The sequence below is a fragment of the Thamnophis sirtalis genome, unplaced genomic scaffold, assembly GCF_051295495.1.
Source record: "Thamnophis sirtalis isolate CommonGarterSnake01/CBP01778 unplaced genomic scaffold, rThaSir2_p1.2 scaffold_11, whole genome shotgun sequence".
NCBI classification, from domain to species: domain Eukaryota; kingdom Metazoa; phylum Chordata; class Lepidosauria; order Squamata; family Natricidae; genus Thamnophis; species Thamnophis sirtalis.
In genome coordinates, this window is record NW_028261391.1 from 59,924,143 (window position 1) to 59,950,783 (window position 26,641).

The 26,641-nt window shown below is 40.1% G+C and overlaps 1 protein-coding gene across 3 annotated transcripts; it reads right to left on the reverse strand.

The window, feature by feature from the left end:
• Window positions 1–601: 601 nt before the first annotated feature.
• SFXN4 (sideroflexin 4) lies at window positions 602–25,408 on the reverse strand. 3 transcript variants are annotated; one of them, XM_087725892.1, is made up of 14 exons: window positions 25,148–25,408; window positions 22,724–22,789; window positions 20,669–20,740; window positions 18,104–18,130; window positions 17,940–17,994; window positions 16,122–16,147; window positions 14,822–14,875; window positions 14,646–14,729; window positions 14,494–14,556; window positions 10,488–10,575; window positions 7,691–7,806; window positions 6,081–6,166; window positions 3,202–3,307; window positions 602–1,224 (listed from the first exon to the last, which is right to left on the reverse strand). In XM_087725892.1, the coding sequence occupies exons 1-14, from the start codon at window positions 25,184–25,186 to the stop codon at window positions 1,147–1,149; spliced, it is 960 nt and encodes a 319-aa protein (XP_087582018.1). In that variant the 5' UTR covers window positions 25,187–25,408; the 3' UTR covers window positions 602–1,146. The 3 variants fall into 3 exon arrangements, with proteins under 3 accessions (XP_087582018.1, XP_087582017.1, XP_087582019.1); XM_087725891.1 differs by having other exon boundaries at window positions 3,202–3,310; window positions 25,148–25,405; XM_087725893.1 differs by lacking the exon at window positions 3,202–3,307.
• Window positions 25,409–26,641: the final 1,233 nt, after the last annotated feature.

The window sequence follows — 26,641 nt, forward strand, 5'->3', positions numbered from 1 at the left end:
GAAAGGGACTTCTTTGTAAGGAACTGTGGTTCTATGTCAGGGGTATCAAACTCGCATCATTATGTGATGTAACACAACTTTTCCCCCTGCACTAAAACGGGAATGGGCATGGCCAGCGCATGAAGAGCCGAGGTGGCGCAGTGGTTAAATGCAGCACTGCAGGCTACTTTAGCTGACTGCAGTTCTGCAGTTCAAATCTCACCAGCTCAGGGTTGACTCAGCCTTCCATCCTTCCGAGGTGGGTAAAATGAGGACCCGGATTGTTGTTGGGGGCAATATGCTGACTCTATAAACCGCTTAGAGAGGGCTGAAAGCCCTATGAAGCAGTATATAAGTCTAACTGCTATTGCTACTGCTATGACACATCTGGCCTGAGGGCCCTGAGTTTGACAGTCCTGTTCTATGTCATAACAAGTAGCAGCACCTAGCTAACCTCTGCTCACCTTAAATAGGTTCTGGCATTGGGAACTCCCAAGAGAGGGCTTTACACCAGACTTACAGCAATCCTGGGAAATGGGCTACAGACAGTAATAGGGACTTAGTCATCAGTTAAATTAAGGGTTAGCCCATTAGAAGAACAAGAATACAGACCAGGGCAGACTTTATTCTATATAATTATTTTATTTATTTCCTGTCTTTTCTCCAGAAGTCCTAAACAATAGACACAAAACTTCTTTCTCCAAAAGGAACATGTTGGGCTGAAAGAAAGTAGGAACAGAAAATCACAGAGTGATTTTTCCATGGCTGAGAATGGCCTTGAATGCGAGTGTCCCCAGCTCTAATCCAACATCTCATTTTATCACATATGTTCCTCCTCCCATTAAAAAAAACACCAACCTATAGAAGTCAGATCACAATGCAATTTTGCATTTCTAGATAAGAGGTCTGTTTTTTTGAATAACGTCCTTTTTATTATTGGGACATAAGTAGATCACAAAATCAAATCCTATCTGTACAGAGAAGTATCTATAAAAACATGATTATTCTCCACCCTATCCCCAATTAGCTTTAGTTTTTTGTTACAGTCGATTCAGAATACTTCAGACCAACTTTCACCTTACTACCAGAGTTCCTCTTTTATGCACAAAAGCCAGCTTCATCATTACAAGAATGGCACTCCTAGAAAGCCATCAAGGTGCCCCATTATTAAACTCCCCTATTAAAAAAAAACGTCGTTTCTTCAGTGGAAGAGACAAGATGAGGCTCAAGCTCATTTCGCTTTATCTGAAAAATAAGAGAACATTTTAAATTTCTTACCTGGATTATTTTAAACACTTGGATCCACTTCTGTACAAAGACATGAGTTACAGAAATCATAGGATTTTGGAAGTATTACAATTTAATCAAAATCTCACATTACTGTCTCTAAATTTGAAATTTAATAAAATTTGTATGCCGCCCACTCCCATGGGACTCTGGGCGGCTTACAGACAAGATAAAAAGCATTTAAGAATTAAAAATAAAAATACAGTTGTTAAAGTTGCACACCATCCATTCTGTCTAAGTGGGGCTGGACATTAATCAACAGCCCCAGGCCTGCCGGAACAGCCAGGTCTTGGTGGCTTTTCGGAAGGCCGAGAGAGTGGTAAGGGTCCGAATCTCTACGAGTAGATCGTTCCACAGGGCCGGCGCAGCCATAGAGAAGGCCCTCCCCCGGGGGGCTGCCAGCCGGCATTGTCAGGCTGACGGCACCCAGAGGAGGCCCAACCTGTGAGATCTTATTGGTCGTTGGGAGGTATGTGGCAGGAGGCGGTCTCTCAGGTAGCCAGGTCCTAAACCATGTAGGGCTTTAAAAGTAATGACTAGCACCTTGAAGCGCGTTCGGAGACCAATAGGGAGCCAGTGCAGCTCGCGGAGGATGGGTATAACATGGGTGTATCTAGGTACACCCAGTATCGCTCGCATGGCTGCATTCTGGACCAACTGTAGTCTTCGAACACTCTACAGGGGCAGCCCCATGTAGAGTGCGTAATGCAAAAGACAAGACAATTGAGTAGGCAAACAATAATAAAAATCTTGTCTCTTACACTGAAATACCTCCCAAATCCTCTGAAATCAATAGAAATGTTAGGAAAATATGGTAATATGCTACATACCGAACTTACATTCAGACTCCTAAAATCATCTAACTACTTTCCATCAGGGGTGGGTTCTGGCAGTCACTACTGCCAGTTGCTTGTGGACGTGCTTTGCGCACGCATGCTTGATACACACGGTGCGCACATGCACAGTGCAATAAAAATTGTTCGGCGCATGCACAGAAGCAAAAAAACAAGATGGCGGTGCCTATGGAACCACCTGGAGAACAGGTTCAGGGGCGTGGCAGGCCTGGGCCGCTGCCAGTTCCAGTGACCCAGGCCGCCAAACCACTACCGGTTCGCCCAAACTGGCCCGAACCGGTAGGAACCCATCACTGCTTTCCATCCTCCTTTTTTGAAGGAAGTTACTTTGGTCCCCTATCTGTTAAATTTCTATCTCTACAAACATTAAACTTTGGAAATTGTGAACATCTCCATGCAGGTAGTCCTTGATTTACAACAGTTTAGTGGACCTTTAAAGTTATAACGGCACTGAAAACAGGGACTTATGACTGATCATAACATGACTGTCGTAGCATCCCCATGGTCACATGATCAAATCCAGACGCTTAGCAACTGATTCATATCCATGACAGCTGCAGTGTCTCGGGGTCATGTGATCACCTTTTGTAACTTTTTGACAATCAAAGTCAATGGGGAAGCCAGATTCACTTAATAACTGCTTTACTAATTTAACAACTGTAGTGATTCGTTTACCAACCATGGCAAGAAAGGTCATAAAGTGGGCCAAAGTTCACTCAACCACCATGTTACTAACTTAACAACTGCACCGATTCACTTAAGAACTGAACAAGAAAAGTTTTTAAATGTGGCAAAGCTCACCTAACAAAAGTCTTTCTTAGCAACAGAAATTTTGGGCTCATTTGTGGTTGTAAGTCAAGGACTACCTGTATTCCAACTCCAATCCTTACAGTTTCTGGGAACTTCCATGCTTGCATCACCAGTTAACAAATGTCCCTTTTTTATTTGGCGACCCAGCAAATATAATCCTCCTGATTTTTACTCATCAGGGTTTATATTTTTTGCTGATTTGCAATGCCATATATCCCTTTGATCTACCCGATTATCGAAAGTGGCAAAGAAAATGAAACATGCTGATTACCTCTCTTAACTGTGGAGTCCAACTCAGTGAAATGGGCAGTATTAACCAACAGAAAAAATAAACCAGGAACACTCTCAAAAATACTGAATTTTGTGGGAAAACTCTTCTGCTGCAAAAGATTGTAAGGGCATGTTATTACACAGCATGGCACGGATAAACCTTCAAGATGTCTGGAATTACTGACTTAACATTGCAGTGTTTTTTTTTTGCAGCTGCTCCCCCCGAAACCAAAAAACCATTGATATCCTGAACTCTTAGATGGATACAAGGAAACTTTACACAGTTAGATTTACCCTTAATTATTCTTGTTATTTTGGCTGCCAAGCACTATAGGGATGATGACAATACTAAATTCTAAATGAAAGGAAAGTCATTGAACTTTTAACTTTTAATAAATTTATATGCCGCCCAATCCCGTAGGACTCCGGGCAGCTTACAGAAACAAATTAAAATACGGAGTAAAAAATAGAAAAACAATTTAAAAACAATGCACCATACACTCAATCTGGGTGAGGCTGGACCTCATTCATGAAGTCAACAGCCCCAGCATGCCGGAATATCCAGGTTTTAGTGGCTTTTTGGAAGGCCGAGAGAGTGGGAAGGGTCCGGATCTCTACGGGTAGGTCGTTCCACAGGGTCGGAGCAGCTACAGAGAAGGCCCTCCCCCGAGGGGCCGCCAGCCGGCATTGTCCGGTCAACGGCACCAGGAGAAGGCCCAGCCTGTGAGTTCTTATCGGCCGTTGGGAGGTATGTGGCAGGAGACTTTCAACTCCTTGGGAATGGAGTATTTTGATGATGATGATGATGATGATGATGATGATGATGATGATGATGATGATGATGATAAACTACAAACTAATGCCATGAAAGCGAAGATACAAACTGCTGACTTTGCAAGAACAAAAGTTGAAACTGTTTCACATTTAATATGTGAAGGCAGCAAAATCACACAAACTGATTACAAAGCTAGACATGACCGAGTTGCTAAATTAACCCATTGGTCATTATGTAAAAACTACAATTTACCCGTATCCAGAAAGTCATGGGGATATAAAGTGGAAAAAGTTATCAAAAATGAGAAGGTGAAGATCTTGTGGGACTTTTGAAAATCATCATTTGGAACACAACACGACAGATATCATAGTTGTAGAGGGCCGAAGCATACAGTTTATTGATATCACTATACCAGGAGATGCCAGAGTCGAAGAAAAAGAACTAGAAAAAATCACCAAATATTGCGACCTGGCCATTGAAACCGTGGCACGACAAAACCGTGCCCGTCAAAATAGCGGTGATAAAATCACGTCGCTAAAGCCGCAACGTCATCACTGCGCGTCATCACCGCCGCGACAACAGCGCGGCAACAGAAGGGCGCTTTAAAATGGCGCCGCGGCAGAAAGCCGATTTCAATTAAGGTAAGGGTTAGGATTAGGTTTTAGGGTTTGTTTTAGGGTTAGGTTTAGGGTTAGGTTTAGGGTACTGAGTGCTTGGGAATGCGCGGATTTTCCCTCCACGGTTATGTCATCGCGGTAGGGTCGCGTTTTTCCTTAGCGCTTAGAACGGCGCGAATTAGTCTTCGCGCTTATGTCTCCGCGGATAAGGGCTTCGCGGATTTGTGGTGGAACCCATTGAAACTACATGGCTATGGATGAAACATGTAACAGTAATACCAATGTCATCGGGGCACTTGGTACCATGTTCAAGAATTTTATTAGATACATCAACAAATTGCAGTTTCCTGCAATAACACCACCAGAAATGCAAAAAACTGCACTGCTCGGAACATCGTATATTTTAAGCGGGTATTTGGTTGGTACCTGGGACACTGGCAGCAACCTGTATCAACCATTAGCACAAGTCAATGGTATTTGTGATACCCTTTTGAATGTTCAGTTGACTGAGTTTCATGTTTAATGAATAAAGTATAATAATAATAGTAATAATTTTAATAAACCACTCTACTTGGAACAGCTTATATCCTCCAACGTTACCTTAACAGTTCCTAGGTCCTTGGTTAGGACTCGAGCTGTTGAGCTACCAACCAGCCCCAAAGGCTGTAAATCTCACCAAAGATTAACATCATCATCATCATCATCATCATCATCATCATCTGTAGCCTAACATTTCCTTTGATGGTTGCCAAATATTGACAATTTCGGGGGGAGGGGGAACAACTGCAAAAACTCTTTCAGATTCAGAACCCAGTATGACATTCTGAAAGCATGGACATAATGAAATATAGAAAGCATTTTAGAATAAACATTTTTCTTTGTCTCCCTGAATTCACCATACAGAATCTCTGATTTTAGGCTATAATTGTTCCAATTATAGCCCCACAAAATGTGTACAGAATGAGAAAGTCCCCTTTAATTTTTTTATCACTCTTTTCTTGGAAGACCCTACAACAAATTACAAGAAACCAACAATAAAACGTCACCTTCATAAAATCATCAATCCTTGAAAATGAGTCCAAGATTTAAAGTTCATTTTAAAAAGGAAGCTACAGTAAGAAACTTGAGAAGTTATTTGACCCTGAGATATATTGACTTCTCCGCTCTTCTGCTCTTCTCGTTGCATCAATCCAAAGTGAGATCACAATCTTAATAGAATTAATAGCCACGGTTTCTAAAAAAATTTCCTGGAGCATTCAGGCCTATTCAGATTCTGTAAACCATTATAAAACAACTTATTTGGTCCTGAATTCTTCTAGACTCTAGACAAGAGGAATCAGCAGCCAGTCCAAATCCCACTAAGAAATAATTGCCCCATGTTCAAGATGGGCTAACAGAAGGTTATACTTTCCCTGTTATGATATTATTTCATTATTGATAATAGGTATTTTTCCTGCTAATTTGGTTGAGGAAATATATTTATCTTACCGATTTATGAGATACACAGTAGTTTCAGAAATAATCATTGGCAGACCAAAGAGTATACCCCGGGATAATGCTGTTTCTCTTACAGCCTGTGCAGAAGGGGGGGAAAAACAGATATGCATACAAAAGAAAGTCAGAATCACAATATATTCAAATCTCTCAAGCGCTTGCATTTTCATGAATCTGGATGCCATAATTTTAAAGTTTTCGGCCTTGACAAGCCACAGCATGTCCGATTAATCTGGCATCAGAGGGTGGCCAGTGCTGAATATTATGGGCAAATTATTGGAGCTGCTGGGTGGCTGGTAGAACTAAAAATCAAAGTAGATGTATCACAAAACTTAATGCATCAGTCAGTTTAGCAAAATGTGAATTAGGAATTGCACATATTTATTTATTTATTTATTAGACTTATATACCGCTTCATAGGGCTTTCAGCCCTCTCTAAGCGGTTTACAATTTTTTTTAGCAAATTGAGTCAGCAACTTGCCCCCACAGTCCGGGTCCTCATTTCACCCACCTCGGAAGGATGGAAGGCTGAGTCGACCTTGAGCCAGTGAGATTTGAACCGCTGAACTGCAGATCACAGTCAGCTAAAGTGGCCTGCAGTACTGCACCCTAACCACTGCGCCACCTCGGCTCTCATATCAATGCTAAAGAACCAGTTTTATCCTAAATATAAATCCACTAAAATGCTGCTGAGGCCACCTTTTTTCATAATGAGGGCTACCAGAATATGTGTTTCCATTAGATGAGCTATATGTCACAAACATAGTATAATATAAGGAAACAATGACTTTGGAACTAAAGGGGGGGGAAAATCACAATACAAGACAATCCAGACTTCAAAGCCAGTATGAACTTAACAAATGGACAACTAGAGCCGAGGTGGCGCAGTGGTTAAATGCAGCACTGCAGGCTACTGCTAGATCAGCAGTTCAGCGGTTCAAATCTCACCGGCTCAGGGTTGACTCAGCCTTCCATCCTTCCGAGGTGGGTAAAATGAGGACCCAGATTGTTGGGGGCAATATGCTGACTCTCTGTAAACCGCTTAGAGAGGGCTGAAAGCCCTATGAAGCGGTATATAAGTCTACTGCTATTGCTATTAAAGAAAAAAAAAAAAACTACAATCAAAGCAATTAGTCTTACATTATGATTATAGAGCCTGGGAAGCCCCATAAAACAAAGGGCCAAACCAAAATTTTCCCCTTTGTGGGGAGAAACACACCAAATGCATAAGGAAATTCTGGTAAATAAGTAATTGGGAGAATGCCACTAAATGTAAATGTAAAATACAGAAATTTAGAACAAAAAAATAATAATCCTGCTGGATCAGATCAAAAGCCTGTCTAATTCAAGAGCCAAATCAAAACCCACAAGCAAGACACAAGCATAATCACATTTTTCCACTTCTATTTCCAGTAGCTCAAACTATCTATTGCTTCCTTTAACAGAAGTAATGCATAGCTGTCATAGTAGCTTTTGATAGGCTTTCCTTGTAAATGGCTAATATCCCTCTGATGGTTTAATTTATCTGAGCATAGAAGTGTTTCGTTCAAATGGAACAGAACAGGGGAAACCAAGCCAGGGCAAACATATGTTCCTTCACTTACTTTTTTCCCTGCCACTTGAGACATTCCAATAACTTCACCCGTGCTACCCATGACCTTAATCCCTTTCTCGCGTTCCAAGTTCCTGACTGCGAACACATTGCATGCACAGAGAACACCTGCAGAAAACAGAGGAGATCAGGCATAGTGAGAAATGTAAACAAGGGTTATTAGCCCTAACTCTCAATTCATATGATAGCATTTATATTAGCAAAGCAGAACAGCGACTTAACTGTTCAGACATTGTAGAATTAAACGCTGCTTAAATTCTGCTGCAATTGTTGGGGGTCTCTTCCAGAAATTATCAGTTGGCTTATGCAGAAACTGCTGAAAGTTTAGTTTTTAGTGTTTACTTGGCTCATACTGAAACTTCAGCCAAATTGGCAGAATTTTCTAGTATTCTAATTTTCTTCATAATTTTCTGCATCGGTTTTAGAAATATATATATATATATATATATATATATATATATATATATATATATATATATATATATATATATATATATATATATATATATAATTAGCTTCCTCCCATAATTGGGGCTTACCAGGGGTTGTAAAAATCTAATAGATACCTTTCACCCTGGCTTCGCTGATAACGGATAAGAGCCTGTGGCCTAATGGTTAAGAAGTCTGCCTAGTATGTAATATAGCCCAGGTTCAAATCCCAGTAAGGGTATGGCTAGCTGATGAGAGCTAAATAGCTTGAAATAAATCTATACTAGTCTCCCTTTATTTATTTATCAGCACAAATTAAAAAAAAAACACACACACACATACATACACACACATAAACACACACACACACACACACACACACACACACACACACACACACATATATATATATGGATGCACCCACAGAGACCCGGAGAAAGCAGTAATACGATGTATGTGATGCACAATAATGTATAAAAAACAAGATACTAATTATTGGAAATTCTGATAAGCTTGCCATTAAATAGTTAGATATGCTTGAATTAAATGAAAGCCCCCTCCCCTTTTATCGGAAAAAACTGGGAATTGAAACAATAGTTTGAAACTAATGGATGTGTGAACAACCTGTAACTAGTTATTTCAAGGAGATTGGACTAAATTTATTTCATATATTTAGGATAACTACAGGAATGAAAAATTGGAGTCTAGCCTTTCAAATTATGTTATCAATTCCACATAATAGTTAAAATTTCTTGTCATTGAACTTCAGGAGGAAATCAAAGAAGTTTGGATAAAAGGAGGACAATCTTTGGTAGGATGGCCAAACGATGGCAGTCCCATAAAACGTGTTAACCCTCTGCCTAAACATATTTGGTTCTTTATTAGTAATAAAAATAGGTTGGACTGGAATCGTTATCTTATATTTTATCAATCAACAGGATTTTTATACCTGAAAGGCTGCAAAAACACTTGAAAATGACTTTCTTGACAAAGACCAATTTTATACTTTCATCAAGCAAAGATTAAGATTTAGAGTTAAATCCAGGACTAATGATATTACTTCATGTTATTTGGTCTTGCCCTGCTATTGTCACATTTACAAAATTGTTAATATAATTCTGGAATGATTGCTTTGTATTAAAGGAATATCTCTAGGAAATATGCCCAGTATTTAGAATCTACATAAAATTTAAAAACGTGTTTTTTCCCCTAGTATGAGGCTTATTAAACAAATGATAATAAAACAACAAAGTGAAACCCCTGGTGCCTTTTTGCCTCAAAAAAGAGGCTGAAAATCTGGGTGCGTCTTATACATCGAACGCAGCATTTTTTTTGGCTCCTGAAGTCCCGCCCCTTTACAAAAATGGCCGTGCATACCCTTATGGAGGGTTTCAGAGAGCTGGTGGGGGCTGGGGAGGGCAGAAATGAGCAAAAAACGACCTTTTTTGTCCCCCAGGCCCCAGCAGCACTCTATAAGCCTCCATAAGGCTATGCATGCATTTTTTTGACAAAAAAATAGGCCCGTTTTGCTCGTTTTTGCCCCCCCCCGCCAGTAAGGAGCACTCTGCAAGCTCCCCCCCAGGGTATTCATGTCTTTTAAAAATAAACGGGCCCATTTTCATGAAAAATGGTGCATTTTTTGAGAGGTTTGCAGAGTGCAAAAACTTTTTTCCCCCTTTTGGGAAGCTCTTTAACTGATTGATGAGAATTACATTGATCAAGTGCTGTGCCAGCAGAAACAAAGTCTTAGGTGCTGCAGATTATCAGCGATTTCCTTCTCCAGCACATGGATAAATACATCTGGAAACATCTCCCTACCTGCCTTCTCTCTCTCTCTCTCTCTCTCTCTCGTTCTCCCTCCCTCCCTCCCTCTCCCTCTACCTACCAACCTACCTACTCTCTGTCTCTCTGTCCCCCTACCTATATACTGTATTTCTCTATCTCTTTCTATTTCTCTCTCTCTATCCCTACCTACTTACACTCTCTCTCTTCCCTTACCTACCTATTGTATTTCTTATCTCTCTATCTCTCTCTATTTCTCTCTCTCCCTTTAGCTACCTACTGTATTTCTCTCTCTTTCTCTCCCTCTCTATCCCTCTATCTAACTTCCTACTTTTTTTAAAAAAAAAATGCCTCTTCAAAACCTTATACTCCAGTGCGTCTTATACTCCGAAAAATACGGTAGATTTTTTTTCAAACAAGGACAATTTTTAAACAACATGGTCACATTTTCAAATTAATATGTTTACAACATAAATATTATATTTGAAAGAATGTTTATACCTGATAAAACGCAGCAAAAATTACATAAGGCAACACCAGTAACTAATGTTTTAAAGAACTGTCACACATTTACTTACCAAAAAAAGCACTTGCCATGAACTTGCTGAAGAAATGTCCTGGAGTATTTAGTGAGCTTTTACGCTCTATAAGATAATGTGGGAGAGACTACAAACAACAGGTTGTCACAGAGAGAGGTGGGGAGGGAGACAGGGAGAAGGAGACATGGAGAGAGAGAGAGGTCAATGGCATTGTTATTTTGCTTTATTTCATGGGAAAAGGGTGATTTTTTTCCCTTTTTTCTTTATTAGTACATGCTCTCCCAGCACTTGCTGTTTATCAATCTAGACATGGTGACCTTAGTAAGTCCATCTCAACAAGCCCATATTCACTTTTTCTGCCTCCCCCCCTCCACTTAAAAATAAGTTCTAAAATTTTTGAACTTTTATTAAGTTTAGTTGCTTCTTCTTCCCTTTAACTTCTAGTCTTCCAAACCAGAAAACACAACTGTCAAAGTAGCATTGTCCCTTTTAGTGACATGACACCACCATCAGTCTCTTTTAGCCATAAGAGCAGGGATTGGCAACCTTTTTCCACTCAAGTCTGTAAGCAAATGGCCTCTCCCTCTCTCTTGCATGAATATTCTGGCACTAGGAAGACTCTTCGGGGTGAACCTTAAAGTCAGGCTTTTTAGAAGTGAGCTATGGTCAAAGGAAAATACAAGAGTGTGCTCAGCAGAGTCTCAAGGAGCATATTATGACTTGGGAAAGAAATGCTTAGGGAGAGAACTGAGTAACCCATAAACATATACATAGGCTCATAATACCCATCCAAAACATTAATTTTTGTTAATATACAGAGGTGCAGTTCTACATCAAATCTGAGACAGAAGTCTAAGGGGTATGAACTTAATAGTATAGGTTGTAAGCTTATCTTTTCAGAGGTTTTACCAGTGGTGGATTCCAGACTGCATAGCAGCCTCCAAGATCCCTTCCAACTCTGTTATTGTATTCTATTCCATTCAAAACTTTTTTTTTGAACTGAGGCAGGTGGATATATTTTTGGAGGACAATGAGCTGGATGATTTTGGTTGGTGGGCCAGATCCAGCTTCTGGGTGGTAGATTACTGACTCTTACCATAAAGGCTGGGGGAAGGGAAGGGACAAGTCAGTCACAGGTCACAAATAGGTTAGCTGTTGATAATTTAAGAAAATCAAACAGCAATGTGGAGGTATTCTGATCAGGTATGAGTCTTAGTCTTGGCTTATGCATGTGTGTAATACTGATATTTTAATTATAGATCCTGAAACTGAACAAAATTAATAAACACTACAGATTGTCTTTCTCCTTCATTAGTACATGCTCTTCATGGCATTTTGCTGTTTATCAATGCAGACATGGTAAAAATAAAGTTAGGCAAAAAAGACTTGAGTCTGGCAACAAGAGATTGGGAATATCAAGCTTTGAAGAGCAGAGACACTACAAAATCTATGGAAAGCCAGGAACACATACAAATAAACAGCACTAATTTTAGCTCAGATAGCAGTGAATAAGCATGATAAATTAAATTTAGGCATTACCCATTGAATTTGAACATATGGTTGGAGGCAATTTTAAACAAGGATGCTGAACACAAATTTCCTTCTCATTAAAAAAAAATGTGGGGGAGAAGGAGCTGATGTCGCGACGATACAGACGTGGGATCTCAGAGCTCTGAGATCGCAGCCGATACTTTTACCGCTGGGTGGTCCATCTGGACCTAAACTGTCCCGAAGAGACGGTGATAGGGAAGAGTACGTCTTGCTGATCTCAGGGACATCGCAAAGTCCCTGATTGATCCAAGAGAATCTCTTCTAACCGGCGATAGAAGCGCAGCCCCAAGCTGCTGAAGATGGGTCAGCTCCGCAACCGGAGGAAAGCGGAAAGAGAAAGTGTGTCCATCTGGTGTGGAAATTTTATTTTTACAAAAGAGACTGCCCAAAAAAGTTTAAACCAAATTAAACTTGTAAAGAAAAGAAAAGAAAAGAAGGGGTGAATTTAAGCTATTTTAGACAGTGTGTTATCCTTTTTTAAATCATCTTCTATGGATGGAAGTTTTGCAAACACTTCCGACTTTTTAAAGTGAAAGTATTGGCTTTTCTTCTACTTTTTTTTTACCTGTGGATTAATTTTTTTAAAACTTTCACAATACTGGCTTGGATGGCATTTTTTTTCTTTTTCTTTTGTTCCATTTAAGAGCCTTGTTTCTTTTAAGCTTAGAATATAAAGAGGATATAAAAGGAATATAAAGAGAGCAGTAACATGAGAAGGAAAAGAAGTTACACTGCCACTTGGAGGTTGGAGGCTGAGTTCTGGAAATATTTTTCTCTCTCTTTTCTTTGATCATTTTGACCTTGCACTTCAAAGGTTTTAGCTTGCAAAGAGATAAGATGGGTTGTTTATGCAGGTGCCCTTTGGATGTCTCTTTGGCAGCAAGAGAGAAGTGAAAAACAAAGCTTTGTTTTCCAACTAGAGCAGCAGTGTTTATAAATTGGACAATGACACAATACCAAGAAGAAACCATAACATTACAACAGATTATGTTTGAAATGCAAAAATTATTAGAAACATCAGAGAGAATTGAGAAGAAATTGGAAAATATAGATGGTAATATAGCAAAATTTGATGAAATTGAAGATAGCCAGCTAATGGAAAAAGTAGAGGTTAGAGTCTCAAAAACCCAAGGGAAAAATGAACAAAGAGGCAAGATAACTGTGGATATTGACAGTGATCTGAGCGTGATTAGAAATGGAAAGAATGGAACATGGAAAAGGAAGAGAGATGGAAAGGAGCTCTACCTCAGATGTCAAGGTATAAAAGGAGAAAAAAGAGAAGAATTGATGGATTTAAGGAGAGGAACTTTGACAAAAGCACTACTGATAACCAAAGATAAGCTGATTAAAGAAACTGATGGAAGGTTTCGAGAATTTATAAGACATGCAACAAGCAACAAGGTGCAAAGAGAAGTCCACACAAAGTTGACTAAGGAAATCACCAGAAGATTAATCCCACATAAGGCAAAATAAATAAGTTTGTACTACTACTGGAAAGACACAGGTTGAGATATAAAAACTATTAACAAAATACTAGCTAAATAGTTAAAATTAGAGCATTCTGTTAAAAATGAAGTGATAATGGATATAGCTTTTGCCTGCTTGCCTCACCAGCCATAAATCTCACTGCACGTCACTGATATATCTAGATAGATAATTGATAATGATATAATATATACATATGTATTGGTTTGACAAGAGAAAATTTGGTATAAATTTTTAAATGGTGACCGTGAAAGGAAGTTTAGAAATTTTGTTATGTATGAAAGCCTATAATATTGAAATTGGATTGATCATGGATATAGTTAGATAAATAATTGATAATGATATAATGTATACATATATATTGGTTTGATAAGAGGAAATTTGGTAAAAAATTTAAATGGTGACCATAAAAGGAAGTTTTGAAACTTAGTTATGTATGAAAGCCTATAATATTGAAATTGGATATAAATTGTAAACAGTTATTAAGAAAGGAGGTTTAGAAACTTTGTTATCAAACATAATTAATTTTTATTTAGAACGTTTCACAAAGATAGAATGTTGTTGGATATTGAAAATAGACAATGTCATTATGTGGTTTTGCTTTGAATTTTGGACTATTTGTTATAAAGGGATGTTAAAACAACTATAGCCATATGAAGGATGAGGTATGATAGTAATATATAAAAATATATTTGATGTAAAATATATAATTTGATATGGATTATAGGTGATGGCTGTGGAAGGGATGCACGAAAGTTCTTTGTAACCAATTGACACACTTTTTTATAATTTGTAATGGGATATATTTTTATGGTGTTTGTTGTGTCTTGTTTGTTTGTGTCTATTCAAAAATAAAAAAAATAAAAAAAATGTTGGAAAACCTTTAGATCACATTACCAGCACCTTCTATAAATTTACAAATAATTCCAAACGTGAATCCATGCAACTTTTCCTTGAAAGAAAAGCATAATTAGAAAACAAAACTTAGACAGAAATTGGCAATACATACTCCTAACAAGGCCAAACCTGGGATGCTCCCACCAGAGAGAAATGCTTGTTTCCATGGAAATTCCTGTAAACAAAAAAATGTGACACCATGAAAATACACCTATTCTCTACACTGGGAAAAAAAATCTGTTGCAATCTGCCACATATACTTACAATTTTCTCACCACTCTCCATTGGCATTTTTATGGAATTCCTGTTTGCAAAACTGAATCCACCAATATACGCATGGAAAACAAACTGTAAAATTTGAGATTACAAATGCATAATATCAATATGAGCTAATAAGTTAATCTAAACAAATTAATAAAAGTGAATGGTTCGGCCAGTACCTGCCGGGCAAAAGATGACAAAAATGTTCCGTATGGTAAGGAAGCAACTGCAGCCTGTGAATAGAAGATTACATGGGAAACACATCTGGACAATATTGCAAAGATACATAACTATACTAGCAGATCATTTTATAATTTGCTACAATACCACCATATAGTTCCATAACCAAACATCCAGTTTTTATAGTAGCATCATATAGTTCCAGAAGCAAACACCCAGCCCAAATCTAAATTTGCCACTGGCACCATGGATCCCATGTGAGGTAACTGCTCCCAGGCCACTTCACTTCCAGTCAATAGAATCTAAAGAAGCATCTGGAATCAATGAGTAGCTTGAACACACCATGTCTTCTATTGGTAGCACCACTTTACTCTGCCAGACATATTATTTTACCACTCCCCTTAAAAGCATTCAAACAGTATTTTGGCTTCCATATTTTTTGCAATAACATAAATTAAGCCAGGATTATAGCAACTCACACATCACAATAATCTTCATAAAACTCTGTTCATGCACAATAAAAAACAAAAAAAACCCTCCTACATTTACAAAGCTGCTTCATCTGTACATTCATGCAAATCAACATATGTATGCACAATGGACCTGTAATGTTTTGTATCTACTTTAGAGTCCTTGGAGGCTGAATGTGCTTGTGTTCAATCCTGGCTACCATAAAAAAAAACAACCTTCAATATTTAGAGAGGTGAAAAAAAGCAATTCAACATTTATACCTGAAAATGCTTTAAAGTACATTCCCAATATGTACTACAAATGAGTAATCTATCGAAGGAAATAGTTTTATCAGCCCTCAGGTCCTTTTTTAATCTCACCTCTTCTTTCATCTAAGAGTTTGTTTTATTTTCCCTCCCACCCAATTTTATTCCTCGTTTATATTTGTTGATTTCATTGAGTGTCTCCCAGTCATCTGTTTCCTTCTCCTTTCCACCTATCAACATTTTGTGTTATGTGAGTAGCACTGGGCTGCTTAGTAGGAAATTGGATCTTTTCTTAAGAAATGTTGTGTCCTGTGAATCGAAGGGGATTCAGAAATTGCCAGTATCGCCTTCTTGTGTGTGGCCAATTTGGACTATACTGGTGCAAAGACCAATTTGCTCTCCAGAAATTGTTGGCAATATGTGTTATCTCTGCACTGAAACACTGCATGCAGATTATATTGACTAAGTTGAGTCCAATTAAAAAAATGGAACAATTAGTACAATAGTATCAAGATTTATATTTTTATTCATTTTAAAACTCCAATACATACTGTGTATTCTGAAAACTTTCATTGTTACTCACCAATGAAGCAGAAATAAACACAAAACCTTTGAAAGAGAGAAAGAAAACTGTCCAGTTAGCAAATTTGTTGAACCAGTCCATCTAAGGGACTAATAGAAATATAAAAATGTCAACATATACAGTAATGATAAATTAGGCACTTCAGGTAGTCCTCAACATACAACCATAATTGAGCCCAGAATTTATGCTGCTAAGTGAGATATCTGTTAGTGAGTTTTGTCCCATTTTATGACTTCTCTTGCCAGAGTTGTTAAGTGAATCACTGCAGTTGTTAAATTAGTAACACAGTTGTTAAGTGAATCTGGTTTCCTCCTTGACTTTGCTTGCCAGAAGGTCACAAAAGGGGATCACATAACTCCAAGACACTTGCAACCGTCATAAATATGAACCATGTGCCAGTCACTCGGGGAGACCGACGGGAGACCGAGTACCTGCACGCAGGAGGGGATTGTTCTACCGTTGCGCCAGACACCCGACTCCCAGCTGATAGCTTGAACTATTGTTTGGATTCGGAGCCTGAGAATTGAGCTGCTCTCAACATCTGTGCGTGGGCCAAGCCTACATTTCAATTAAGCCTGCAGTAGCTGTTGGGGGCGTGCCAAGGGGGTGGGGGCAAGCAGTGGTGGGTTCCAGATCCCGGTGCAACCGGTACGGTGAAACGGGGCCCTGCGGCCACCACATGAATGTGTGCATGCATCCTTACCTCCTGCAATGCTCCAGCTGTTCGGCAGAGCCGTGCAGGCGCCATACCCTCCGTGTGTGTGGATGGAAGCACCAAAGAGCTCAAATACAGGTAAGGACGCTGGGCGGGTGGGCCCTCCGGAGCACCGGAACGGAACGGTACCCGGTGCTCCCAGCAGGCTCCGGTACGCCCATATAGGGGCGTGCCTCCTGCAACCCATCAGTGGGGAGGAGCCACTTAAATGGTGGAGGGGAGCACTCAGCAGTAGCTCTAAATTCAATTCACTCTAGTGTACAATCTACACTTTGAACTATGTGTTGGTTTGTTTAACCCTTGTTTGCCAAACCACATGTAAATCACATGTCCATGGGAATGCTGCAACAATCATTAGTGCGAAAAAATGGTCATAAGTCACTTTTTTCAGTGCCATTGTAACTTTGAATGGTCACTAAATGAACTGTTGTAAGTCAAGGACTACCTGTATGTAGAAATAAAATGAATTATGGAGCCTTGTGGATTTTTTTGAGTTTTTTACTTCATTACTTTAGAAAATTACTGATGCTAAATAAGCAATGGAAGTTTTAGCAGTTGTCAGTTATTTAAAACAAGGTAAAATTGTACTCTAGGAATTAATTGCTGTTTGAAAGGGTTTCATCTCCGGGCACTCAAAGAGAACAGAACTCCCGACCCTCGCTGCTTCAGCTGATCTGCGGACTGCAGTTAAGGGGCCGAGCAGCCATGAAGTGACAGCGCTCACCACCTCCTGCGCTTGAAAAAAAAGACCTAACCCCCCAAAATAGGCCAAAGTGTTTATTTTCAAGCATAAAAGAAAATAAGACCTGGTCTTATTTTAGGGGAAACACAGGTAATAACAGTATGAGGAAGTGATTAAGGTAATGGACTATAAATGGGAAGACTTAGATTAAAATCCATCATCAATCATAGCGCTCCAAATCTGCTGCTAGACTCATCACTTTCCTCAGCCCAGCACAGGCTGGTGGTTAAGGGATAAATTGGAAGAAGGGGCCTATATACAGATCCTTGAGTTTCTGAATAGAAAGTGGGTGATCAAATAAGTAAACAATTACTGTAAAAAACTGAGTTCAAATTACAATAAAATGATATTTGAAACTGACCTCCTCCTCTAAAGTAGAATGGAATTGTATCACCCGTGCTGGAATTCACACAGCTCTGAGGAAACAAAAAATACATGTATAATCCCAAAGGATTGTGGGACATCTCTACTAAAAGATGAAAAGAACAAGTTAAAATAATTCTTAAATGTAATAGGAAAACTCACCAGACTTATTTTCCAGGCCTCTCTGACCTAAAATATGGGAAAGGAGTATTTTAGAAATAGGTCAGAGACTATTTTATAGCTGAATATATATTGGGGAATGGTTTAGCTTTTCAAGAACCACTGATGGGTTATTTAAAATGTTGTGGCGGGTTTTGTCCTTCAATAACGCTTTTTCACATAATTTGCCATATCATAACCCATATCCTAGATTACTTTTATTAATCTGACAGCTTCATTCAAGTTGTATTTCAACTTATCTAAAGAAATTGTGACATTTAAATCATAGGATCATAAAATATAGATATATATGTGTTCTGTCCCGTTTTCACGGCTCTTAACAGACGGCAAGACGAATAAACTTAAAGGGAACTTTCTTTATCAGTTCTCAGTTCAAACTGGCTTCAAGCTCAAAAATAACAAATACAGTCTCTAACGAGATAAAGAATACAAAACAACTCTTACAAGCAATGCACTTCTCCAAGTGTAGCCTTGAATCAGGGTTACAAGAAACAGAAAGCACTTATCCAAGTGTAACTTCCATAAATCACGACTGATGATCAAGCAATGTTGTACCAAACAAGGAACGCACGAAGGAACGTTGACTCCTGCAACTAGGGCGTAGCAGCATCCGTCCTTTTATCTCCAAACCTGCCCCTAATTAGCCCCAGCTGCATAATGAATCTTGTATCCCGAAAAGACTCACAGCAGACATCTGCTGAGTCACAACATATATGATACATAGAAGTAATAAGGTTCTATATGTTCAGAACTAATTAAAATTGGCTTGTCATGAGTGAATTCTGGGTTAGCAATAGCAATAGCAGTTAGACTTATATACCGCTTCATAGGGCTTTCATCCCTCTCTAAGCAGTTTACAGAGTCAGCATATCGCCCCCACAGTCTGGGTCCTCATTTCACCCACCTCGGAAGGATGGAAGGCTGAGTCAACCTTGAGCCGGTGAGATTAGAACCGTTGAACTGCAGATAACAGTCAGCTGAAGTGGCCTGCAGTACTGCACCCTAACCACTGCGCCACCTCGGCTCTGGATTGGTACTCAGTTTGTTCACTTCACTTGTCAGTTTGTTTAGATAAATTTCTTGTGTTCTAAACCTAAGATCCTTATTTGTTGGCCCCTATAAACTAAGAGCAAGCTAGAATATATTGGCTGACCCAATCAGGATTCCAGATGCAACACAATCTAAAGAAAATCATTTGAAGATTTGCTGATCTATTTATATTATTAGGAATAAATAAGCCTACATTAGCCAGCATTACTGGCTTGCTGTGATGTGTGATTACAGTCACTCTTTTATGGCATCCTTTTAAAACTAACAAACAAATGTTTTTGTTGTTTTTAATTATTTTTTTCCCCACCCATCTCTCTTACAAGGTGACTTTGTGGTTCTGTCAGTATTTATAGCTCCCCCAAACTTTATATGCTTCTATTTCCTTTTCAGCATATATTTGATCTTTATACATTAGGATACACTTATTCATACCTATGGACTTCTATGAGTGGAAACAGAACAGGCTCTATAGAACAGGGGTTCCCAACAGCTGAGCCACGTACCTCTACCGATCCATGGCTGTTAGGAACAGGGCCATGCAAGCAAGCGAAGCTCATCTGTTCATGTGCAGGATCTAGATAGCACACAAACTCCCTCTCCCCCAGTCTGTGGAAAAATTGTTTCCCACAAAATCAGTCCCTGGTGTCAAAAAGATTGGAGATACAGTAGAAATTCTACTCATGTTATTTCTGTTGAAGTAGTGAACTAGTTCCTGTTGTCCACACTTTGAGAGACTGTACACCACTGAGATACATGATTATCAGTAAGATCCCACAGATTGGGCCTCCTTCAGATGCCGTCAGCCAGACAGTGTCGGCTGGCGGGCCCTCGGAGGAGAGTCTTCTCTGTGGCTGCTCCGACTCTCTGGAACCAGCTACCCCCGGAGATCCGGACCATACCCACTCTCATGGCCTTCAGGAAAGCTGTAAAAACTTGGCTGTTCCGGCAGGCCTGGGGCTGTTGACCTCACTGTTGAGGTCCAGCCCCGATTAGAAGGAATGTATGAGGCTGTTGCTGTTTTTAAACTGTTTCTTTTCTCATTATATGTTTTTTTTTTCTCTTATTTTTTGTAAGCCGCCCGGAGTCCTTCGGGATTGGGCGGCATATAAATATATTTAATAAAATAAATAATAAATAAATAAATTATACAGAACTATTACATACAAAAACTGCTCACATTAACAGGCTTCTTTTCAGACCAGTATGTTCCAAGTGTGGCTGCCATGGGACAGGGGTAATTACTGATGTCACACTAGAAATTGTTCAGGAGCATCAATGCATGACTACTTTACAGACAGTATCACACGAACAAAGCCAGTGTTTAGCCTCTCTTGGGGAGAGCTGGGATCAAAATGAAGGCAATTACGAAATCAGTTCCTCTCTCTGTACCTCAGGTTTCAGGCCTAGGTATCAGGACACAGCAACGAGAAACTTAAAATCATTTTTGTACACTAGAATGCACCATAATATACAAATATGTTCAAAACATCACTGTACCTTTTTATCTTGTGAAGACATTACATTTTCTCCACTATTCAGTAAAAGATCTCTCGATGCATTAATGTCCGCCTGTATTTACAAGAAAAATGGAAATAAACTGGGGTGTTTTTTTCTTCTTCTATAAATAAGCATTTCTTTTCTTGCGATGTTATCATTTTTTTCCATGAGTGTTTTGCGACACAAAATATAATCAACCAGTATTGGGCATAGTTTTTCTCTACTCAACTCTCACAGGTTAAGTGGACGGTGAAAGGAGAAACTCAGAGAGCACCTTCTAGGACACAAATAGATTCAGAAGAAAGCATCAGGGGAAGGCTTCTCTGTCTTTCTCCCAAAGCTGCTGGTCCAATTCGATTTGCAAGACTTTTCAAGTGGAGGAAGGATGTCAGGAGTCATCTAACCATAGCATATTCAGTCCAATCCCAAACCATTTACGTATTCATGCAGAGAACCTGTTTCAATCTTCCTGTCAGCCTCTGCTTTGCTGCTGCTTCGGCTGCCATGAAACGGGGAGGGAGGGCATGGTATTTGGGAGGGGTTTACTAATTGTGCTGGAGGAAGATTCTGGAGTTCTGCTGCCTGTCGGACTACGCATGCGGAGGAGGTTCCCGCCAGGACTAACGGCACCGACATTCCATCTTCATGATGCCTTTTGAAGTTATCTCACACCTGACACTTAGGAGAATTATGATTGGACTGTAACTGGGATGCCAAGGGGTGGGGAATGGGTTATTCTATATATCAATCGCTTTCGTGCCTAAATAATCAGTCTTCGCTTTGCTACGCCTTTAATCATTTCTAATTAGTAAAAGTACACTTGATTTCTACCTATGGAGTCTCGTGGTCTTCTTTCCTAATTACCCAATGAAGAGGTGCTGACACTTCCTTCAATATATTGACAATGAATCAAAGATCACCATTTCTTTTCCACTGGTGGTTGGAGATATTCAAAGCTAAAAACAACCAGAATTGCTCTTTCTGGTGACAGCCTGAATTTGGTGCAATGCAGTGGTTCACTCTATGTGTATCCCAGGCCAACGTACATGGGTTAATGCTTTCTTTCAAATATTTGTTATTACAGGTCATAACACTTTGAAATTATTATTTTTTTCTTTAAAATAATATTACTGTGGCTGAAAACTTGTGGAAACATAACAAGCACGTTACATTAACGATCATTTTTATGCAAGCTGCCTGATTTTATTCTTCCAACTACATGGCCCTCGTGGTTGCATTTTGTATGTTGTCTGAATAGAGAAAATGTTACGCACTATTAAGGTTGTCTTAATGATGCAGTTTGAAACTGTGGCTTGCACTTGACTTATTTGCTCTAGCTATGGTTTAGTATAATATCTGGTCTCAAACTAATGGCTAATATATGGCTCCTGTTGCTCCAGGGAAATGAAACAGGTTACAGCAGTGTTTCTCAATCTTGGCAACTTGAAGATGTCCGGACTTCAACTCCCAGAATTCCCCAGCCAGCGAATGCTTGAGTTGAAGTCCGGACATCTTCAAGTTGCCAAGGTTGAGAAACACTGATCTAGAGCATGAGTGTCAAACTCGATTGCGTCACATGACATTTCGCAATGTATTGCGTTTTTTGCCTTTGCAGAACCAGGGTAGGCGTGGCCAGTGTGTGATGCCCTGGGTTGCAAATTTGACACCCCGATCTAGAGATAATCCGAGATCCGAGATCACAATTGGGACTCGCACTCATCATTAAGCTCTGTGACTCTAATTTACATTTTACTTCCTCATTCACTATTAACTTGCTTATCATAAGTCAGCTGTGAAACACAAATGTGACTGTGAAATGCTGTGATGGTCATAAATGCAAAGATTGATCACAAAGCTGTCATTTATTCAACTTTTATAGCCAGCCATTTCAATGCAAGCGACTCTTTTTTTTTAGCATGATTTCAAATGGTTGCTAATAAGGCAATCAGTAAACAAGAGACTTACCTGTAAATTTTTAATGCCATATGAACACGCCCACAGAAATGCTTTATAGCTGACTTTCAAGTTTCAATATCCAAAGTTTAGGTTTCTTACCTCAGGTGTAAATATGACAAAGGGGTCCAAAATATCTACCCAGTGCTTCAACCTTTCGTAAAAAGTCTAGAGAAAGAGATTTAAAAGATACCTGAGCTCAAATATATATTTTTGCAGTGATGCTGAAATTAGTCAAAATTGCCCAATAACATAAACCCAAGTTTTATTCACACACCAAAGCCGAAGTTGCTCTCCATTACCTGTGCTTTTTTGATTAAACAATACACCAAGCATAGTCAAGTTATCATAGTCACCCATGAAAAGCATACTCCACAATCCTTTGAAACTTCATGCTTGATCTTTCTGGTATGTGATTCAATGGAAACTTAATAGCAATAGCAATAATAGCAATAGCAGTAGACTTATATACCGCTTCATAGGCCTTTCAGGCCTCTCTAAGCGGTTTACAGAGAGTCAGCATATTGCCCCCAACAATCTGGGTCCTCATTTTACCCACCTCGGAAGGATGGAAGGCTGAGTCAACCCTGAGCCGGTGAGATTTGAACCGCTGACCTGCTGATCTAGCAGTAGCCTGCAGTGCTGCATTTAACCACTGCGCCACCTTGGCTCCTAACTTAATAACTCAAATAGAGGATCACATCCTTTGACAAGAAAAATTAACTGCAGGATGGGTGTATTTTGGAATAAGGGGGTGATATGTGCTGAAAGCTGGTGCTAAAATATTCTTTCATCCTCATCTGTTTTGTGAGCATGGGGAAATGGGTTGTTTTTAATGGGAAAACATTAAGCTTATCAACTTTTACTACAGTGTTACTTGCAAAAACAAGCTAATATAAAAGTCATTTCTATTAACCCTGTTTTACAATTCTACTAGTTTTACTGAAAATCAATTGGGCAAGGAAGAGAACCCCAAATGTCGGACTGTTATCCAGAGGTAACCCAGAGTTTAGAATACAATTACTGTATCTCAGAGTTGAAGGCATTCGGCGTCTATTTCTTTCTCCTATTGTCTTGATAAGAGCTATAGCAGGCAACACAGAAACTCATTTCAGGATTCCTGTCGTACAACCCAAATATTTGGGTTTGTCTTGTTTTTCTCAGCCTTAATGCTTATAGATTTCATTTAAGAGCAAACAAATCCGGAAACCATTCCCTTTCCTTCTGCTTCCAAATATTTGCAGCAGAGGGCAAAGAATTCTGCAAAGCAGTTAAAATTAACTGTATGGCTTTCAGGACCAACTTTTCAGATCCAATCAAAGAGTATCCCTTTTCTTTAGGGCGCAGAGATTATGCCCACTCAAAAGTAGGAGAGTTGAAAGGCTTTGTGGCTGTAGTCATGCAAATGCCATTTAATCCAGATATACAGAGTGCAATACTATATCCATTAAAAAGCATGTAAGCCCCACTGACTTACTTCCGAGTAGACTTTAGTTTAATATATCTAGCACGCCCTCATTTATTACACTATATTTTTTATCACGCTGGATTTAATAATTGCTGAGTGTTCTGGAATGGGAATGTCATACTTCTTGCTGTGCTGCTTTTCCTTCCTATTGTGGGAAGTTATCATCCAGCCCTCTCCCAGAAAAATGAAATATCCCAGGAAATATTGAAAAGGCAGAATATTTCTCTGGATATGAAAAGAAAGAAACATGTTGTAAAAGACCGAATAGTTGCCTGTAGCTTCCTGCCCATCCCCACTGTTAATAGGCCATTAAGAAGGCCAAGCTAGTCCACTTTACATAATAAAGACTTCTCCACTGCAGCCCCAGGGGGGGGATGGGAGTAAAGGGATGATATTATTGGCCCTTTACTCAAATGACCTCATGGCATCTGAGAACTCAACCAAACTTGGATTCAAAACACAGCCTAGAGAATTGCCCCTGCATGGCCCTATGGGAATCTGACAACCAATCAGAATACATTTCTTACACAGGAACTGGAAACAGAGAGGTGGGACTAAACAGGTTATAAAAAGCCTAGCAAGCCCCTCCCTCAGCCCTTCACTTCTTCTCCACCAACATTGAAGCATGTGATCACCTTTTCTGTTCAGGGCTCAAGCCATGTGGCCCTGTCCAACAATAAACCATCTTTCCAAGCAGCCTCCATGTCTCCAGTGTCTTTTTCCCCACTTGGAGCTGAACCCAGAAGGACATTTCTTTCAACACTAGTTTTAAAACGTTTGCTTGTGTATTTTGCCGGATCGAATAAATCACGCCTTCCACTCCACCCCCCCTGCATCTCAATTTCCACATTCCCTGGGCAGAAAGGGCTGCAGGGCGAGGGCGAAGCCATTTAATCCTCCGATCGCCCTTTCCCCCACGCCAGCCGAGAGCAAAGCCTCGCTTCCCCCCACACCCACAATTCCCGCCCGGCTCTTTTTTTTCCCTTCCAGGCTGCACTAGAAAGTTGACTCCCCCGCCCCTTTGCGACCGCGGCGCAACGCTTTGCGGAGAACCGTACTCGACCCTCGTTTCTCCAAAACTGCAAATTCAAATCCATCACGCTCGGACGGCTGCGCCGGAAAGCGGCTGGTTCCGGGAAACGTCGGCAAAGTCACCCACGTGGAGGTCTTTTTCGCGATCGCGGGATCGTCCCCCCTCCCTCGGCTTTTGACGTCATTCATGCTGACTGCTGCTCGTTCGTTCCTCGGACGCCGATTCGATTTCCAAAGGGCTCTTTAAGCCAGTGTTTCTCAACCTTGGCAACTTGAAGATGTCTGGACTTCAACTCCCAGAATTCCCCAGCCAGCATTCGCTGGCTGGGGAATTCTGGGAGTTGAAGTCCAGACATCTTCAAGTTGCCAAGGTTGAGAAACACTGTCCTAGACACTGAATTGTTTATATGTGAATGCTGGCTGGGGAACTCTGGGAGTTGAAGTCCGGACATCTTCAAGTTGCCAAGGTTGAGAAACGCTGCTTTAAGCAACACCCATTTTCACCCGGAAAAAACTCGAACCCCCGTGGAAAGGATTCTCCCCCGTTTCCCGGGAAAAGAGGGGAATGGCAGGTGCAGAATCCCGAGAGGAGAGTGGAGACGGTCCTCCCTAGTTCAAGGCTAGCAATAAATATAAGAGCACCCCCATCCAACACGCCTTTGCGTTTCACTAACCAAATAAAAGAAAATAGTTTTTGAAATCAAGCAATTTTGGTCATTATCAAGACTGCAATTGGACTGTCAGTGAACGGATAGGAAGTTTCAGCTTAGGCTGTCATCGCTTTAGGGACTGGCCAACTGATGCAACGCACGGGTTGTGTGAATCTGGCACGCGACGGCGATCGTGTGCGATGCGCAGCGAGCGTGCCCGGCTCGGATCGAGCTGCGCGATTACTGACTCACAGCGCGGATCGTGCAGTACGTTTGCATCGCGCTCGCTACGACGTGGGTCAATGCCCACTTGCGTCAATGCCCGCAATACGTTGAATTAGAAGGGAATCGAAAGCTCCGGATTTCCAGTCTAGCTAGCAAGGTGGCTGTTGTGCCACTGCCACCCCAGCGGAGCAAAAGCTTTGAAAATGAAAGAATATCTAATTTTTATAAACCGCATATGAAACACACTATATCTGGACATTTTGTATTGAGCTAATTGATTCGGTCAAATCAAGCGGTTTCTCAATATGACCCAGATGCAAATGGCATTCTCAATAGTTCAATCTCTTATAATCTTTGTTAAAATTTGTATGCTGGCAAATCATCACAGACTCTTATGTTCTGGGTGATTTGGCCAGAAAATCAAAATCAAATAGAACATAAGACTCACTTATGTTCTACCGCAGTGTTTCTCAACCTTGGCAACTTGAAGAGGTCCGGACTTCAACTCCCAGAATTCCCCAGCCAGCGAATGCTGGCTGGGGAATTCTGGGAGTTGAAGTCCGGACCTCTTCAAGTTGCCAAGGTTGAGAAACACTGTTCTACCGTATTCTGCATACCTAGGGTGCACTGATAGAAATATGATCT

Excerpts from the sequence above, each read along its gene's own strand:
- SFXN4 (XM_087725891.1), bottom strand. The coding sequence starts at position 25,186 with ATGGATTTGAATTTGCAGTTTTGGAGAAACGAGGGTCGA. Across the intron at positions 22,790-25,147 it reads TTTGGAGAAACGAGGGTCGA|ACTTTTTACGAAAGGTTGAA; the intron begins GTACGGTTCTCC and ends CTCTTTCTCTAG. Across the intron at positions 7,807-10,487 it reads CATGGCAAGTGCTTTTTTTG|GTGTTCTCTGTGCATGCAAT; the intron begins GTAAGTAAATGT and ends TGTTTTCTGCAG.